This window comes from Doryrhamphus excisus, chromosome 1 (genome assembly GCF_030265055.1).
Source record: "Doryrhamphus excisus isolate RoL2022-K1 chromosome 1, RoL_Dexc_1.0, whole genome shotgun sequence".
NCBI classification, from domain to species: Eukaryota; Metazoa; Chordata; class Actinopteri; order Syngnathiformes; family Syngnathidae; genus Doryrhamphus; species Doryrhamphus excisus.
The window spans coordinates 34,315,018-34,333,120 of NC_080466.1; the positions used below are offsets into that span (position 1 = coordinate 34,315,018).

Below are 18,103 nucleotides of genomic sequence, written 5' to 3' on the forward strand. Positions count from 1 at the left end.
ACAGCTTGCTTGTGATACAATTAAGATTACAACGTGCATACTGCAGTATATTGAGAGGGGAGTAATATTTGACCATAGCCATACAGTCAAGAGTGTTTGCTGCAGCTACTGTGCAGGTGTACCTAATCGCTGTCTGTGTAATGCCAATTGAAAATTAACAAAATTCTTATGTTGTAAGTAGTACACCTGTTTTATGATGATTTCATGGAATAAGACAAAAATACATTTCAAGAAAAACAGCGCCCCCTGATGCGTAAGTGACTGATGTCACACAAGCCTGCATGTTATGAGACAAATTTGCCAAGTAACTTTAGATAGAATAAATAGAGGCGAGCTGAAGAAAAGCTAATAAAGTGGAGGCAGAGTGACCAACACAACACGACCCGTTTTTAACTTGCCGAATGAGATGCCGCTCAGCTCCTGTGTGATCATCCCATGCAGAGTCCGTCTCGGGACTGTGTGTGTGACTGGCCAATCACAGAGCATGAAGAGTGAATACATAATGTGCAGTTTCTTGATGGATAATGAAGAAATGTACTTGATTCATACTCGTATTGGGCAAAAATGCATTATCCGTAAACAAGTATCCGGCTCATCCCTAATTGTTCAATAGGGTGCATCAAAAAACACAATTATTAAATTTTGATATGGCTGGGTACTAAAAGTGTTTCAATATATGTAGAAACAACACATACAAAATATTTTTCCAATACATGATTATTTAGGGGTGCCACCATACATCTGTTTTTGTGGAAGTCTTTGCCAAGACAATTTTAATAATTTCAGAACAGTTTGAAGAAGGAAAGTCCATAACACTGACAGAACCCAATTTTTAAGTTGGCGATCAAACATCTTTGGGATGAACATGAAGGCAAATCACAAGCTAGAACTCTTGCTCAAGATTATTGAAATATGTTCTTCTGGATTAACTCATTAATCATTAATAATCATTAATAGTCATTAATTCCCTTCACTCACTCGTCTCTGGAATAACTCCAACATCTTCGAAACCTTTTCAGAAGCTGCAAAGGAGACCATCACCATTTTTATACACATATACTGTCACGGGGGTGTCGAGGGTTGGACCCCAGATGCAGAGGACGGCCAACAGGAGTTTGGTTTCAGTTCTTTAATAAGCAAGATCCAAGAAACAAAATAGGCCCAAGGGGCAACACAGGGAGGTGGCAAAGAAAAACTCGAAGAATAAACAAAAATCTTGCCACAGAACACAGCTAACATAAAGTTCCAAATCGTAATCGCTAGATGCTGGCTGGAAGGCTAGGGAGTGCTGGGAAGCCCGAAGCACCGGTCGCAGGAAACAATGTGAGGAACCAGCGATAGTCGCTGCAAGCGGCGGCCTTAAAAAGGGCAGTTGATTGAATGGGCTTCAGGTGTGCCCAGTCCTCCCGCCTCCAGCCCGCTCCCGGCGATCTGGAAAATACGGAGAAGCAGACCAGGAGAAGGCAGGAACAGAACTGTGACATATACTTTATTTAAAAAAAAAAACATATTCAAATTATTTTAAAATACATAAATAATACATGTAATGTCTATGTTACAAATATGTAAAATATAAAAATACAATAAATGCACTGCTTGCTATTTAATATTTTTTAATGTTCTGGTTAGAAATATACATTGTGGGTTTGAACGACATAACCTAGTGATGATTATCTCTTCATTAAGGTAGCGTTGCTTTGATGATGCTGATGATGTAGCCGCTGATGGGGACGGTCGCTTTTGACACAGAATGTCAGAATGATGTAATGCCAGAATCCCGCAGTGCTTTATGTGACCTCTGCTGAGACTCCGCGGAAGCCAAAAGTGTTAAGAAATGGCAACAAATTCAAGATGAGTTATGATGGTAACATTTCATACAAGTCTGGCTCTGTGTACCATGGACTTCGGCTAGTGAGAGGACTTAGCGATGCAGTCATCAAAGTTCACAATGAAGAGTTTCACATTCATAAGATCATCCTTTGCAACTGCAGCCCATATTTTGGGTGAGTAGATCAACTGGCAAGGAAAGATTTCCGGAAAAATTTCTGACCAAATGTGATCAACTGAAATCTTTTGTGTCTGTGTCCCTGATGTCCAGAGCCCTCTTTCTACGTTGGTCAACCCCAGACCAGAGGGACTATGTCATACAAGGTCTTACCCCTCATTTAATGCAGCTCTTCATTGATTTTGCATACACTGACTGCGTGTCAGTAACAGAGGACAATGTAAAGGATTTGCTGATAGCAGCCGATAAGTTCAATATGACGGCCATTGTTCAAACTTGCTGCACATTTCTAACAGAGCAGCTCTGCCCAGAGAACTGCATCGGCATCTGGCAGTTCACGAAAAACTGTTACACCCCGGAGTTGCAGCTCAAGGCCTACCAATACATCCTTTACCACTTTGAGGAGGTTGCAACCGCGGATGAGTTGCGGCAACTCTCTATGCAGGACTTCTGTGACATCCTCGACAGAGATGATCTGATAGTGAAAAAGGAGAATACCGTTTTTGAGGCCGTCCTCCACTGGATTGCACACGCACCGAGGGATCGTGGCAGAAACCTGGCAGTGCTCCTAGGTCGAGTAAGTCAACAAGCACTTTGGTCTTGTTAGGGGGTTAGAGGGCTTGCAGTTGTATGGTCATTTAGCAACGCAAATCACAGTCCGGTTTAAGGTTTGTACTGGTAAATCCAGATTACCCTTGCAAATCCACAGTATTGTGGAAAGCCCAACAGCATTCAAACGCTTAAGTGTAAATACATAGTAATGATAGTTCTCAGATTAGAGAATTCTGATCATCAGAACGATCTGGAACTCGGAACTGATGACAGATCGTTCTGATGTGCAGCTGGCGTCCCTCCTCAGTTTGAACGAACTGCTGCACATCAGTTCCTATCCAGTACTTATCTAGTACTAGGAACTGATGACAGATCGTTCTGATGATCAGAACTCTCTAATCTGGATATACCAGATCTGTCATTAGTTCCTAGTACTAGGTAAGTACTGGATAGGAAACTGATGACAGGTCATTCTGATGTGCAGCTGGCGTCACTCCTCAGTTCGAACGAACTGCTGCACATCCAGTACGCCTACGCCAGCTGCACATCAGAACGATCTGTCATCAGTGCCTAGTACTAGATAAGTACTGGATAGGAAACTGATGACAGATCATTCTGATGTGCAGCTCCTAGTCATCAGTTCCTAGTGCTAGATAAGTACTGGATAGGAAACTGATGACAGATCATTCTGATGTGCAGCTGGCGTTGCTCCTCAGTTCAAACGATCTGTCATCAGTTCCTAGTACTAGATAAGTACTGGATAGGAACTGATGTGCAGCAGTTCGTTCGAACTGAGGAGCGACCATACCTCGTTTCCTATCCAGTACTTATCTAGTACTAGGAACTGATGACAGGTCGTTCTGATGTGCAGCTGGCGTGGCTCCTCAGTTCGAACGATCTGTCATCAGTTCCTAGTACTAGATAAGTACTGGATAGGAAACGAGGTATCGTCGGTCCTCAGTTCGAACGAACTGCTGCACATCAGTTCCTATCCAGTACTTATCTAGTAGTAGGAACTGATGACAGATCGTTCAAACTGAGGAGCGACGCCAGCTGCACATCAGAATGATCTGGATGTTTCCTATCCAGTACTTATCTAGTACTAGGAACTGATGACAGATCGTTCCGATATGCAGCTGGCGTTGCTCCTCAGTTCGAACGATCTGTCATCAGTTCCTAGTACTAGATAAGTACTGGATAGGAACTGATGTGCGGCAGTTTGTTCGAACTGAGGAGCGACGCCAGCTGCACATCAGATCGATCAGTCATCAGTTCCTAGTACTAGATAAGTACTGGATAGGAACTGATGACAGATCGTTCTGATGATCAGAACTCTCTAATCTGAGAACTATCATTACTATGTATTTACACTAGTAAATACTAAATAAATACAGTACTAGATAAGTACTGGATAGGAACTGTTTGCTTGCCACTCTTTCCTTACATTATCAACAAGAAAGTGACAACTGTCAACCCTGATCAATGGCCAACAGAGCGTTTAGGTCCACTAAACTTGCTGTTGAAATGTGATGAGTATCGTACCGATACCAACCAAAATGCTAAGATTTTGCAAAGGTATCCGCCACAGCAAATAGGATACCATTTTGTCGAAGTGGTCTAGGATATTTAAAGTACAAACAATGACACACTGTCAAAGAACGAGGCTTGAGACCCAAGATTTCATCAACATTACAGACCTCACTGTTGAGGTTATATTTATTATTATGATTTATTATTTTGATTATTCTTAAATATCAGTCTTGCCACTGTGTAGGTGCGTCTAGCGCTGACAAACGAGGAGTACATCACCATCAACGTGTTGTCCAATCACCTGGTGCAGAACAACAGCAAATGCCTGGACATGGTTGCTTTTGCCACTCGAGTGATTCGTCACATGACAACAAACTCTGTGTCTGGATATTTCAACCTCGTCGCTCGTCCCCGCCTACCTTCTGCCATCATGCTGGCGATTGGAGGCTGGAGTGGCGCAAATCCAACGCACTGCATTGAGGCCTACGACGTGCACGCCAACAGTTGGATCAATTTTACAGAAGATATGGAACAACCCCGTGCTTACTGCGGCGCTGCCTTTCTCAATGACTCCATCTACTGTCTGGGTGGCTTTGATGGCACGGAACATTACAACACTGTCAGTCGCTTTGACCTGAACTCACACACCTGGCAGGAAGTGGCGCCCATGCACTATCGCCGCTGCTACGTGAGTGTAACTGTGCTAAACGGATGCATCTATGCATTAGGAGGCTATGATGGACGAGTAAGACTAAAGACTGCCGAATGCTACACACCAGAGACCAACCAGTGGACTCTCATTGCCAGTATGCACGAACTGAGGAGCGACGCCAGTTGCACATCCCTCAAAGACAAAGTGGGTGGACCTAAAGAGTGTCTGTTTTGGAGTCTTTGAATTCATTAGACGCGTCCCTTTTGTTTCCAGATTTACATTTGTGGAGGTTTTAATGGAAACGAACCCCTGCAAACAGCAGAGTATTACAGCCCAGAGACCAACGAGTGGACCATGATAACCCCAATGAGCAGCCGTCGCAGTGGCATTGGAGTCATTGGCTTTGCGGACCATGTTTATGCGGTAAGTAGCATGACACAGGAATTCTTGTAGGTATGTATAGTAGTGGTCTTTACATGTTTACATATACCGGCAGAGGAGCAAAGACCAGCCATTCTTTCTGGTTATCTCTTTTTTCGACCTAAGACCAGTTGAGGTTAATGAAGTTTTAAGTAGAACTACAATATTCAAAAGCAAGAAAAGGGAGTGTGACAAAAAGCAGTTTTTTTTTAATTGTCATTTAATGAAAACAACAATTCAAGTGAAATAGGCTGTTTGTCAGCTGATCAAAAGTTTAAGACAATCGCTCAAAAAATTACAAAAATTTTCAAACCGGAACAAAAAAAAAGTCTCAGTAGGATTCAGTAATGAGTCCACCGTTTTTGTTAATCACTTCATAAATTGAAGCTAACGAGCCATGTGAAAGGATACAGATGTGATCAAACTCTTAAGACCAGTTAATGAAGTTTTAAGTAGAACTACAATATTCAAAAGCAAGAAAAGGGAGTGTGACAAAAAGTAGTCTTTTTTGAATTATCATTTATTGAAAACAACAATTGGGGCGGCACGGCGGTGGAGTGGTTAGCGCGCAGACCTCACAGCTAGGAGACCATGGTTCAATTCCACCCTCTGGCATCTCTGTGTGGAGTTTGCATGTTCTCCCCGTGCATGCGTGGGTTTTCTCCGGGTACTCCGGTTTCCTCCCACATTCCAAAAACATGCTAGGTTAATTGGCCACTCTAAATTGTCCATGGTAAGTGTAAGTGTTAGCAATTTTTCAAGTGGTTTTAAGATTAAGTCTTAAGAAAGCATTTTACCGTTGACTTAGATCAGGGGTCTCAAACACGCGGCCCACGGGCCAAATGTGGCCCGCAGGACACTAGTTTGTGGCCCCCGCCTTGATGTGAAAGTTTAATGTTAGTGCGGCCCGCGCAAGTTTGATATGGATGCTGTATGGTATCATGTACCCAGAAAAAAATATTACGTTTGATTAATGTTCATGTTAAAGGTTAAATAACTGTTAATAGTTATCCTCCCTATCCGTGTGGAAGTGGGAAGTTTTTGGCTATTTAAGTATAAAGGAAATAACTTGAAGGCTACCGTTTAGGTCGCTAGCTCTCTAGTTTGCAAGTTGGCATGTGTCTCAAGACCCTGCAGTCGCGCAATATGTTGTAAATAAAGAGTATAAATGTGACTATAGTCGTGTTTTGTCATGTCTACAGGGCTCTAATAATGCTTTGTTCATTTTAATCTGAAAAAAATAATTTGTCTACCCACCAACTATATGTGGTTTCTTAAGTTTTTATTATTTGCCGTTTTATTATTATATTTATTTATTACTGATTGATTGATTTTCTTTATTCTTGATTTGTTTATTTATTTCTCATCTTGTGTAGAAAAATAAAAAGTAAGATATTTGAGAACAGTGGAATGTTTTATCAGAGCTTTTATTGTAGAAAATTGGAACCAAAGCAAAGTTTTTTTTAATTTTTTTGTTTTTAATAAATGCGTTTTTTTGGTTTTTTTTGGAAAACCTGATGCGGCCCAGTCTCACCCAGACCCAAGCTCCAGTGGGCCCCAAGTAAATTCAGTTTGAGACCCCTGACTTAGATGATCAAGACAAAATTTGCATCTTGATCATGTTACATTCAAATACCGCGGGGGAGCAACAGCGAATCATGAGGGGAGCCTAATGTCAGCTGATTGATATCATATAACAGCCACAAAGTGATGTTTATGGGATCGACCTAAACTACCTTGGCGATCTACCAGTAGCTCGTGATCCATACGTATAATGGGCATCCCTGATATAAATGGCAAACGAAAAAGATCAACTATGATCAAGCATTCCTCCAATGATCTTGCGACAATACTGCTTTTACCGTCTCTCAGTCTTGAACTCTTTTTTGCTTTTGCTCCTGAAGGTTGGAGGTTACGATGGTCAAACACGCCTGACTACTGCTGAGGCTTACAACCCCCATACGAACAACTGGTTCGTATTGGCCCCCATGGATTGTCCCCGGAGCAACTTTGGCATTGAAGTAGTCGAGGATCGTCTCTTTGTTGCTGGAGGGTTTGATGGCATCTCCACAACCAAGCTCGTTGAGTACTACGACCTAACAACTGGTATTTGGTCTCCAGCCAGCGACATGGGGATCTCACGTAGCGCCTTGACTTGCTGTGTGATGACTGGGTTTTACAACATGGCACAATATGCTATGCTACGGAATGATCTGCCGCTGCTTTTCTTGGAAGATGACATTATGGATACGGAGGATGACATCTATAAGTCGTGGCGTGATTCTTGGTGCTGACAAAAAGAAAACAATGAACCTGATCCAGTCTTTCAACCAAACTGAAAACTGATAAACTGCAAAATGCATCCATTATAAAGTCGGGAAATGCATAAGGAAAAACATAGAAAATAACCAAAATGCTTGCACTGATTCTGATACATGTTTTTTTAAATACCTTTTATTTCTCTTTAATGTGAGCAGTTATAGCATGAAGAGTATGCCCTCCAGAGGTCAATAAAGATTTTTTTAATTTTGACATTTTTTCAGTCCTTTCAGTTTGAACCTTTGTTACAAGAGGTCCAATGTGGTTTTCGTCCTGGTCGTGGAACACTGGACTAGCTCTACACCCTCACCAGGGTGCTTGAAGGTGCATGGGAGTTTGCCCAACCGGTCTACATGTGCTTTGTGGATCTGGAAAAGGCATTCGACAGTGTCCCTCGTGGCGTCCTTTGGGGGGTGCTTCGGGAGTTCCAGGAGGTCCTGCCCCAGGTGGAGGAGTTTAAGTATCTCGGGGTCTTGTTCACGAGTGAGGGAAAGTGGGAGCGTGAGGTCGACAGACGGATCGGTGCAGCCTTGGCAGTAATGCGGTCGCTGTACCGGACCGTCGTGGTGAAAAGACAGCTGAGCCGGACGGCAAAGCTCTCAATTTACCGGTGGATCTATGTTCCCACCCTCACCTATGGTCATGAGCTTTGGGTCATGACCGAAAGAATGAGATGGCGGATACAGGCGGCTGAAATGAGTTTCCTCCATAGGGTAGCTGGACTCACCCTAAGAGATAGGGTGAGGAGCTCAGTCATCCGGGAGGGGCTCAGAGTAGAGCCGCTTCTCCTTCACATCGAGAGGAGTCAGTTGAGGCGGCTCGGGCATCTAGTCCGGATGCCTCCCGGACGCCTCCCTGGTGAGGTGTTCCGGGCATGCCCAGCCGGGAATACCCCGGGGCAGACCTAGGACACGCTGGAGGGATTATGTCTCACAGCTGGCCTGGGAACGCCTTGGTGTCCTCCCGGTGGAGCTGGAGGAGGTGGCCGGGGACCGGGAAGTCTGGGCTTCCCAACTAAGACTGCTGCCCCCGCGACCCGGACCCGGATAAGCGGAGGAAAATGGATGGATGGATGGATTTCTTCAGTCCTTTAATTCAGTGATTCTCAACTGGTAGGTTTTTAGGTCGAGCTGGGTCTACTTTTCAAATGATGTAGAAACAATGAACTATGGACCGTACAGTCAGGAGTTCGGGAAGACCTGGGTTCGAATCTCTGCTTGGGTACCCCCATCCTTATCTTGTGGCAGGAATACGAACGTGTTAACTGCATCATTCTTAGCAAGTGTCTGTTGAACTTCCTTGTATATTTGTGGTAGAGCTTGGGTCATGTTCTGGTCTTGTGACATCTTGCGTGCTTCGGAGCAGTGAATTTGTGCTTTGTGCTCGCCTCGGGTTCGAATCTCCACTAGTCAGGAATAAGCCGAAAGAAACAAAATCTGTGAGACCGTGTATGCAGCCCGGCTGAATTCTGACTGGTGATTGGATAAGCGCGAGGAAGGCAGGGGAAGTCGGTGGCTGCCTGAATTGGTTGAGGTGTGACAGGCATGCATTCCCACAACACAGTAAATTAATCATCAATATATCCCCCCAAAAAGACACATCTCAGAAGAAAATAGAGTTTTTAATTCTGCAAGGATATATGATCCCAAACTTTTGAGCAGTAGTGTATATATATATATATATACATATATATGTATATATATATATATATATATATATATATATATATATATATACATATATACATATACACACACCTGTGGCTGATTGATCGGAGCATACCACTGTTGATACAAGACTAAAAGCCTTATAAAATTTAGCCTTATTAGCCTTATAAAATGATTAACTTGGAAGCGCGCAGACCTCACAGCTAGGAGACCAGGGTTCAATTCCACCCTCGGCCATCTCTGTGTGGAGTTTGCATGTTCTCCCCGTGCATGCGTGGATTTTCTCCGGGTACTCCGGTTTCCTCCCACATTCCAAAAACATGCTAGGTTAATTGGCTCCAGCACCCCCCACGACCCTTGTGAGGAAAAGCAGTAGAAAATGAATGAATGATGAACTTGGATTAGCAGCCATACCAGGAGATTGATGCAGAGGACTGACAGTTGTTGATAGTAGGCCTCTATGCAAAAATGTACATCCTTCTTTGAAAATCATCTGATTTGTTTTAATTGTTTGTGAAATGGAAAAAAAAAATTGTGAAATGCATGAAATGTTTTTCTTTGAAAAACAAAGAAATTTGCAAGTGATGCCAAACTTTTGAGCGGTTGTGTAGATATGTATATTTAACAGTGGTCACACGACAGGCTCAAACGACCAACCCCTGTTACGGTGTGCGCGGTGGGGCCACAGAATGCAGAGACAGATGCAGCAACTGAACAGTTCTTTAATGTCTTCAAGAGACAAGTTAAAGCAAAGGTAAGTAAAAAAAGGTCTAACTCAGGATGCTGGTGGCAGCAGCTGGCTGCTCCCCGGGGAACAAACTAACAATGTCTAAAGGTCTTCTGGCTAGGGAGATTGATGACAATTGACTATGCAGTTCAAGCAGTGCAGGAGGATAAGAGAAAGTGGTGAGATAGCTGACAGGTTGTGAAATGGGTCGGCTTCTGGTGCGAATGGAGAAGAAACAGCATCTCAGCATCTCCCCTAAGTCGTTGGCCGCCTGATTAGGAGCAGGTGTGTCCAACTTTACCAGCTCTGGCCGAGCGCCCAACTGGAAGAGGAGAGCACAACAGCAGGTGATTGTCAGAACCATATTCATTGACGGGCTGCACACATGCATGAGTTTCTGTCCAGCCAAGCCACACACAAAATCCATGCGTTATTGTATACTTGTAAATGTCATCATGATCCCAGAAAGTTGCCCAGACGAGGACCCTGGACCAGGACCAAAGACCAGACAGTATGCTTTTGAGTACGCTCTCACACCAGTTAACAACGGTAATACTGGAAACATGGAAATACCGATTTCCCAGAGCTATTTGACCTAAAAAAAGAAATTAGAGCCTTTTGAATTTAGGAGAGGGTCGCGGAGTGCTGGAGCCTATCCCAGCTGTCTTCGGGCGAGAGGCGGGGTACACCCTGGACTGGTGGCCAGCCAATCACAATCACATGCTTGCAAATTATGAGGAAATGGGTTTGTGCATGCAGGAAAAAGATATTGGTCAATAATGCCCAGCGTTAATAACCTAGCTAGTAATAGCTAGCTAGTAGTAATACAACAATTAGGGCTTTGGACTGGAAACACCCAGTGATGTTTTCTTTCAATTCAAAGCGCTGACACCTTGATGATGCAGATGATGTATCTGCTGATGACGGGGATGGCGTTTGACACAGAATGCCTCCATGATGCACATTGCCCTTCTGCATCTCTGCAATATTTTGGTCCTGCTCAGACTGGCCAGAAGCCAAAAAGTGTGAAGAAATGGCAACAAACTGGCAAATATGAGTCACGATGGGAAATCTTCATACACTTCTGGCTCAATGTACAACGAACTGCATCTCACAAAAGGACTTAGCGATGCAGTCATTACAGTTGGCGATGCAGAATTTCATATCCATAAGATCATTCTATGCAATTGCAGCCCGTACTTTGGGTGAGTTGACTTAATATCAAGGAAAGAATTTTGACTTTTAGAAAGTTTGAATTGTTTTTCTACTACTCCCCAACCCCCCAAATGCTGAATGTTGAATATTATCATATCTTCTGTGTCTCTATTCTGATGTTCAGAGCCCTCTTTCTACGTTGGTCAACCCCAGACCAGAGGGTCTATGTCATACATGGTCTGACAGCTCGCTTAATGCAGCTCATTGTTGATTTTGCATACACCGGCTCTCTGTTGGTGACAGTGGACAATGTAAAGGATTTGTTGATAGCAGCCGATGAGTTCAATATGATTGGCATTGTTGAATCCTGCTGCACATTTCTAACAGAGCAGCTCTGCCCAGAGAACTGCATCGGCATCTGGCAGTTCACGAAGAACTGTTACACCCCAGAGCTGCAACTCAAGGCCTACCAATACATCCTTTACCACTTTGAGGAGGTTGCAACCGCTGATGAGCTGCGGCAACTCTCTATGCAGGACTTCTGTGACATCCTTGACAGAGATGACCTGATAGTGAAAAAGGAAAACACCGTTTATGAGGCCATCCTACACTGGATTGGACATGCACCTTGGGAGCGAAGCAGAAACCTGGCAATGCTCTTGGCTCGAGTAAGTCGGCAACCACTTTGGTCTTACTTAAGAGGTCATAGTTTTGAGAAGCGAGATGGTTGGCAGTTTTTTTTTCATATAAACAGCAATCAATGACAGGTAAGTCCCACATAGCAGACATGTTTGATTTTGCTTTATGAATGGGTGCAGAGTCGATCAGAGTTTTATATATGTATATATATATATATATATATATATATATATATATATATATATATACACTACCGTCCAAAAGTTTGGGATCACTTGGAAATGTTTTTGTCCAGTCTGAGATCTGGCTTTTTCTTGGCAATCCTGCCATGAAGTCTGAAGTCCTGAAGTGTCCGCTTCACTGTTGATACTGACACTGGTGTTTGACGGCTACTATTTAGTGCAGCTGCCAGGTGACGACCTGTGAGGCGTCTTTGTCTTAAACTACACACTCTCACATATTTGTCTTCTTGCACAGTTGTGCAGTGTTTTTCTGTCCTCACAGCTAGAAGACCAGGGTTCAATTCCACCCTCGGCCATCTCTGTGTGGAGTTTGCATGTTCTCCCCGTGCATGCGTGGGTTTTCTCCGGGTACTCCGGTTTCCTCCCACATTCCAAAAACATGCTAGGTTAATTGGCCACTCCAAATTGTCCATAGGTATGAATGTGAGTGTGAATGGTTGTTTGTCTATATGTGCCCTGTGATTGGCTGGCCACCAGTCCAGGGTGTACCCCGCCTCTCGCCCGAAGACAGCTGGGATAGGCTCCAGCACCCCGTGACCCTCATGAAGATAAGCGGTAGAAAATGAATGAATATTATCATGTTTAGTTTTAGTTCATTTTTGAGGTTCAGTTATTTGTTTCTATTTTGTTTTATGTCTTTTTTTTGGGGAGGGGGCTGTAGTTTTTTTGACCCTGTTTTTTTCACACTAGTGCATCTTAGGTTAAATGGTGACTCCAAATTGTCCATAGGTGAATAGTTTTTTGTCTATATGTGCCCTGTGATTGGCTGGCCACCTGTGAGGCGTCTTTGTCTTAAACTACACACTCTAAGATATTTGTCTTCTTGCACAGTTGTGCAGCGTTTTTCTGTCCTTGTTAGACCCAGTTTGTGCTGCTCTCTGAAGGGAGTAGTTAACAGCATGGTAAGAGATTTTTTAGATGGCTTTTCTAATCATCTATTAGCCTTATAAAATGATGAACTTGGATTAGCAGCCATACCAGGAGATTGATGCAGAGGACTGACAGTTGTTGATAGTAGGCCTCTATGCAAAAATGTACATCCTTCGTTGAAAATCATCTCATTCATTTTCATTGTTTGTGAAATGGAAAAAAAATTGTGAAATGCATGAAAATGTTTTTCTTTGAAAAACAAAGGAATTTGCAAGTGATCCCAAACTTTTGAGCAGTAGTGTATATATATAAACACACCTATATGGAAATTGGCCGATACTGATTGGTGGCTGATTGATCGGAGCATACCACTGTTGATACTGTTGATATAGATACAAGACTAAAAGTTACACATATCAGTTTTAGCTCTGATACCTCCGATTATAATTCAGCCTTTCAACTCAAATTATTTTATTGTTCTTACCACTGTGTAGGTGCGTCTAGCGCTGACAAGTGAGGAGTACATCACCATCAACGTGTTGTCCAATTATCTGGTTCAGAACAGCAGCAAATGCCTGGACATGGTTGCTTTTGCCACTCGAGTGATTCGTCACATGGCAACTCACGCTGTGTCTGGATATTGCAACATCGTCGCTCGTCCCCGCCTACCTTCTGCCATCCTGCTGGCGATTGGAGGCTGGAGTGGCGCAAATCCAACACACTGCATTGAGGCCTACGACGTGCATGCCAACTGCTGGGTCAGTCTTTTGGATGATATGGATCAACCCCGTGCTTACTGCGGCGCTGCCTTTCTCAACGACGCCATCTACTGTCTGGGTGGCTTTGATGGCACGGAACATTACAACACTGTTAGCCGCTTTGACCTGAACACACACACCTGGCAGGAAGTAGCACCTATGCATTATCGTCGCTGCTACGTGAGTGTAACTGTGCTAAACGGATGCATCTATGCAATTGGCGGCCATGATGGACGAGTAAGACTAAAGACTGCAGAATACTACACACCTGAGACCAACCAGTGGACTCTCATTGCCAGTATGCACGAACTGAGGAGCGACGCCAGCTGCACATCCCTTAACAACAAGGTGGGTGGAGCTCAGAAACAGTCCACACGGCCCTTAAAAAACATCAGGGTTTTATTTCTAAACCAGAAGAGAAATATTTGGTTAAAGCGCCTTTTGAGTTTGTCATGGCGGTATTGCTTAGACCTTGTCCTGTACTCGCAAAGCTGTTTTCGTAAAATTCAGCCAGGCCTGGTTTCTATTTTGCTGTCCTAAGAACACAACCGATACTCGCTTGAAATTATTTACATTAAGCCTCTTCACATTCTCATTGACCACATTTTTAGAGATGAGTATTGATCCTGGTCTCATTTCTTTATATCAATTTGGCATTTTACAAGGGTGTCATGTGACTTCATACTTTGTTACTTTCTTTCAAGTCAGTAATCGTCTCTATTTCACCGCAGGTTTACATTTGTGGAGGTTTTAATGGAAATGAGTCCCTGCAAACAGCAGAATGTTACAGCCCAGAGACCAACCAGTGGATAGCAATCGCCCAGATGAGCTGCCGCCGAAGTGGAATTGGTGTCATTGGATATGCTGGCCATGTATATGCGGTAAGTGACACACTGACTTATTGCACAGTACATTTGATGAATAATTCTCACAATATACTTTGGTTATGATGCTAACTTTGGCTGCCACTTTTACAGTAATCCTGATCCTAAATTCCAAATCCCAACTATAACATAACCATAACTATAGTCCTCACTCTAAGGTTTCGGGGTGTGTATTGGCAAGAATCTGGCGATACGATACGTATCACGATACTAGGCGCACGATACGATATATCACGATACTGTTAACTAGGCGATATATTAGGGTTTAGGGTTAGGGGTTAGGAGTAAGGGTAGGGTTAGGGTTAGGTTTACGGTTAGGGGTAGGGTTAGGGTTTAGGGTTAGTGTTACAGTTAGGGTTAGGGTTACAGTTAGGGTTTAGGGTTAGGGGTTAGGAGTAAGGGTTTAAGGTTAGTGTTACAGTTAGGGTTAGGGGTAGGGTTACAGTTAGGGTTAGGGTTTAGGGGTTAGGGTTAGTGTTTGGGGTTAGGGTTGGGGGTTAGGGTTAAGTGTTTAGGGTTAGGGTTACAGTTGGGGTTTAGGGTTACAGTTAGGGTTAGGGGGTTAGGGGGTTAGGGTTAGGGTTAGGTTTGGTTTAGGGTTAGGGGTAGGGTTACAGTTAGGGGTAGGGGGTTAGGGTTAGGGTTAGGGGTTAGGGTTAGGGTTAGAGGGTTAGGGTTAGAGGGTTAGGGTTAGAGGGTTAGGGTTAGGGTTAGTGTTTAGGGTTAGGGTTACAGTTAGGGTTAGGATTTAGGGTTATGGTTAGGGGTTACGGTTAGTGTTTAGGGTTAGTGTTTAGGGTTACAGTTGGGGTTAGGGTTTAGGGTTATGGTTAGGGGTTAGGATTAGTGTTTGGGGTTAGGGTTAGGGGTTAGGGTTGGGGGGTTAGGGGTTGGGGTTAGGGTTAGGTATAGGGGTGAAGGAGGTCGAGTGACGATTTTTTTTCTTGTAGTTAAAGATTATTTCCTGGAAAAACTGAATTAGACCAGCAATATGCACTTACTAAACACTAAGGATCGACCGATACATCGGCCGGCCAATATATCGGGCCGATATTTGCCTATACTGCGGAGGAGCAGTCATCACATCGATGCTAGATAAATTTAAACTACGACAGAAATGTTTAGCACATGGTTGAATATTTATTCCTTTTAAAGTTGATAATGCTGTTTAAATGTGTGTTTAAGAAAGCTGAATCCTACTGTGTTCAGTGTTTACATTTCAATAAATATTTCTTTAAACATGAGACCTGTAATATTTATCATGGTAATTTTTTCATGTAAATTGAGGGATCAAAAGCAGTATCGGCCGCAAAAATCGTCCCAAGCAAAATCGGCCATCGGCTAAGGGTGATGGAAAAAAATTGGTATCGGCCCCAAAAAAACCATATCGGTCGATCCCTACTAAACTATTTTTATTCCATTAGAACAGTATGTTATGCTGTATCACAAACTTTCCTCTGTAAAAACTTAAAGTGTAGCATTTGGATGAATAAAGCTTTAACATCCAGCTTTAAATTTACAAAAAAAACATAAAAAACAAATAAATTAAATTATGTCTCAAGATCCTGCTCAAATGTTCACATTCTATTAGCTGTGAAAAAATGCAGAGTATACAGCTCCTGACTTATCCGCAGTATTTTTGTGGAACAAAGTAACTAACATCAGTAAAAAGTCCTTTTTGGATGCTTGAAATAACCATTATTTATCAAAATAGTGATATCAATTTGAAAAACAAAATACCTGCAATATTACAGTACCACTTTTGTAGTATACAAAAGGACCTTCGCATTGCTTGCTAGAGGTAGGTCCTCATGGTGTCTCGCTAAGTGGACTCGCAGATTTATCGTGTTTCCCGAATACTTTATTCGGGAAACACGACACATTTTACAAACGGCATGGGTTTTTGTACATTTCTGCACACCCTACTTTGTGTAGAAATCCAAAATGTGTCCACACTTCTGCCATGTTGAACTGTGTTTATGTGTGAGGACGTTACACTCGTGAATCTCGTTCAATGTCCTTGCCTAATTGACTACATAAGTGCTGCCACCTAACGATTGGAGGTTTAAATTAAAATCAGAAATGAACCTTTGCCGTGTCTGCACTTGAATAAATACCATATACAGTCTATGATAAATACCTAAAAATATCTTTTTAATATCGATACAGTATCGTGGAACGAAGTATTGCGATATATCGCCGAAACGATATTTTCTTACACCCCTCTAAGGTTATCCCTAACTCTAAAACCAACAAATCCATTCCCAAAAGTCCAACCCCAATCCTAACCGTATGCCTAGCAGTAACTCTAAACCTAACTCTACCCGAATCATAAATCTAACCCTGACCAGAACCCTAACTGTAACTGGTCTCTGGTTCAGGAAGGGGTCGAATGTAGAGTTAGGTTGGGGGGGTCCAGCCAAAATGGCTTCTTATTGTAGGGCAGCGGGGTGTGCGGGTACTGCTGGGGTGCTGGGCACTAGGTGGGTGTACTCAGGGGCTAAGGGGGTCGGGGCCAGGTGGGTTGGCTGGCGGGGTTGGTGGTGTGCTTCGGGGGTTTTGGTGGGGTGTCCGATGTTCCCACTCTTCGTTTGTTGTTTTGTCTTATGTAAGATTCTGTCGTGGAAAGGGGTAGGATTTATAAGCTTTGCTTCTTCCTGCTCCTTTTCAGACATGTGTAGTAATGAGGTGTTATGTGTGTGTATGTATATATATTTATATATATTTATATATATATATATATATATATATATATATATATATATATATATATATATATATATATATATATATATATATATATATATATATATATATAGATAGATATAGATAGATATTGTAAGTGTATTGTAAGTGTATTGTATTGTAAGTGTATATGTGAGAAACAATAATATTACATAACATAGTATGCATGTCTGAAATAAATGAAGAAGTAAGAAAGGTTAGTGTTGCAGTTTGCAGTTGCAGAGTTTGGGCTTCTTCCTTCTTTTGTCAATTCTTCTGATTTGCTCTTGAAGGTTGGAGGTTTTGATGGAGAAGACCGGCTGGCAAGTGCTGAAGCTTACGACCCCGACACAGACACGTGGATGGTATTGCCGTCTATGCAATGTCCCAGAAGCAACTTTGGCATTGAAGTGGTTGAGGATTGTCTCTTTGTGGCTGGAGGATACAATGGAATTTCCACAACTAACCTTGTAGAATACTACGATCTGAAGGCTGGCGTGTGGTCTCCAGCCAGTGACATGGGGATCTCTCGCAGTGCTTTAAGCTGCTGTGTGATGTCTGGATTACCCAACATTTCCCAGTATACGATGCTTCGTAACGACCTGCCACTGCTGTTCTTGGAAGATGACACCGTAGAAATGGAGGACGACATTTAAACCAAACCATGGAGTGATTTTTGTGCTACTCAACTACACAAAAAAATCTGAAATATAAATTTGCATCTTCCCAGTTTTGTGTTTGAATGTAAGAAACTAATATGATTGTACAGTGAGGAGATACATGAGGATACAAGTTGGAATAATAAATACATTAAGAAAACAGCAAAGAGACAATTTTTGCATTGTATACTGCAGGGTATAATTCTTATTGGTCTATGCTGCTTTCACATCAGTTATTATTAGCTATTATGCTCATTTTCGGCCCTTGTATTGAGTGGTGGACTCCTATAGAGCAGCTGC

The 18,103-nt window shown here is 42.7% G+C and overlaps 1 protein-coding gene and 1 pseudogene across 1 annotated transcript; both read left to right on the forward strand.

Annotated features, from left to right (window-relative positions):
• The first annotated feature begins 1,724 nt into the window (after positions 1 to 1,724).
• LOC131102210 (kelch-like protein 10) lies at positions 1,725 to 7,589 on the forward strand. Its single transcript, XM_058048106.1, has 6 exons — positions 1,725 to 1,763; positions 1,819 to 2,003; positions 2,099 to 2,582; positions 4,332 to 4,943; positions 5,013 to 5,162; positions 7,064 to 7,589. The coding sequence occupies exons 1-6, from the start codon at positions 1,725 to 1,727 to the stop codon at positions 7,451 to 7,453; spliced, it is 1,860 nt and encodes a 619-aa protein (XP_057904089.1). The 3' UTR covers positions 7,454 to 7,589.
• A 3,237-nt stretch (positions 7,590 to 10,826) lies between these two features.
• Positions 10,827 to 17,891, forward strand: LOC131102996 (kelch-like protein 10; annotated as a pseudogene).
• Positions 17,892 to 18,103: the final 212 nt, after the last annotated feature.

Excerpts from the sequence above, each read along its gene's own strand:
- LOC131102210 (XM_058048106.1), top strand. The coding sequence starts at position 1,725 with ATGGGGACGGTCGCTTTTGACACAGAATGTCAGAATGAT. Across the intron at positions 1,764-1,818 it reads ACACAGAATGTCAGAATGAT|CCAAAAGTGTTAAGAAATGG; the intron begins GTAATGCCAGAA and ends ACTCCGCGGAAG. Across the intron at positions 2,583-4,331 it reads TGGCAGTGCTCCTAGGTCGA|GTGCGTCTAGCGCTGACAAA; the intron begins GTAAGTCAACAA and ends GCCACTGTGTAG.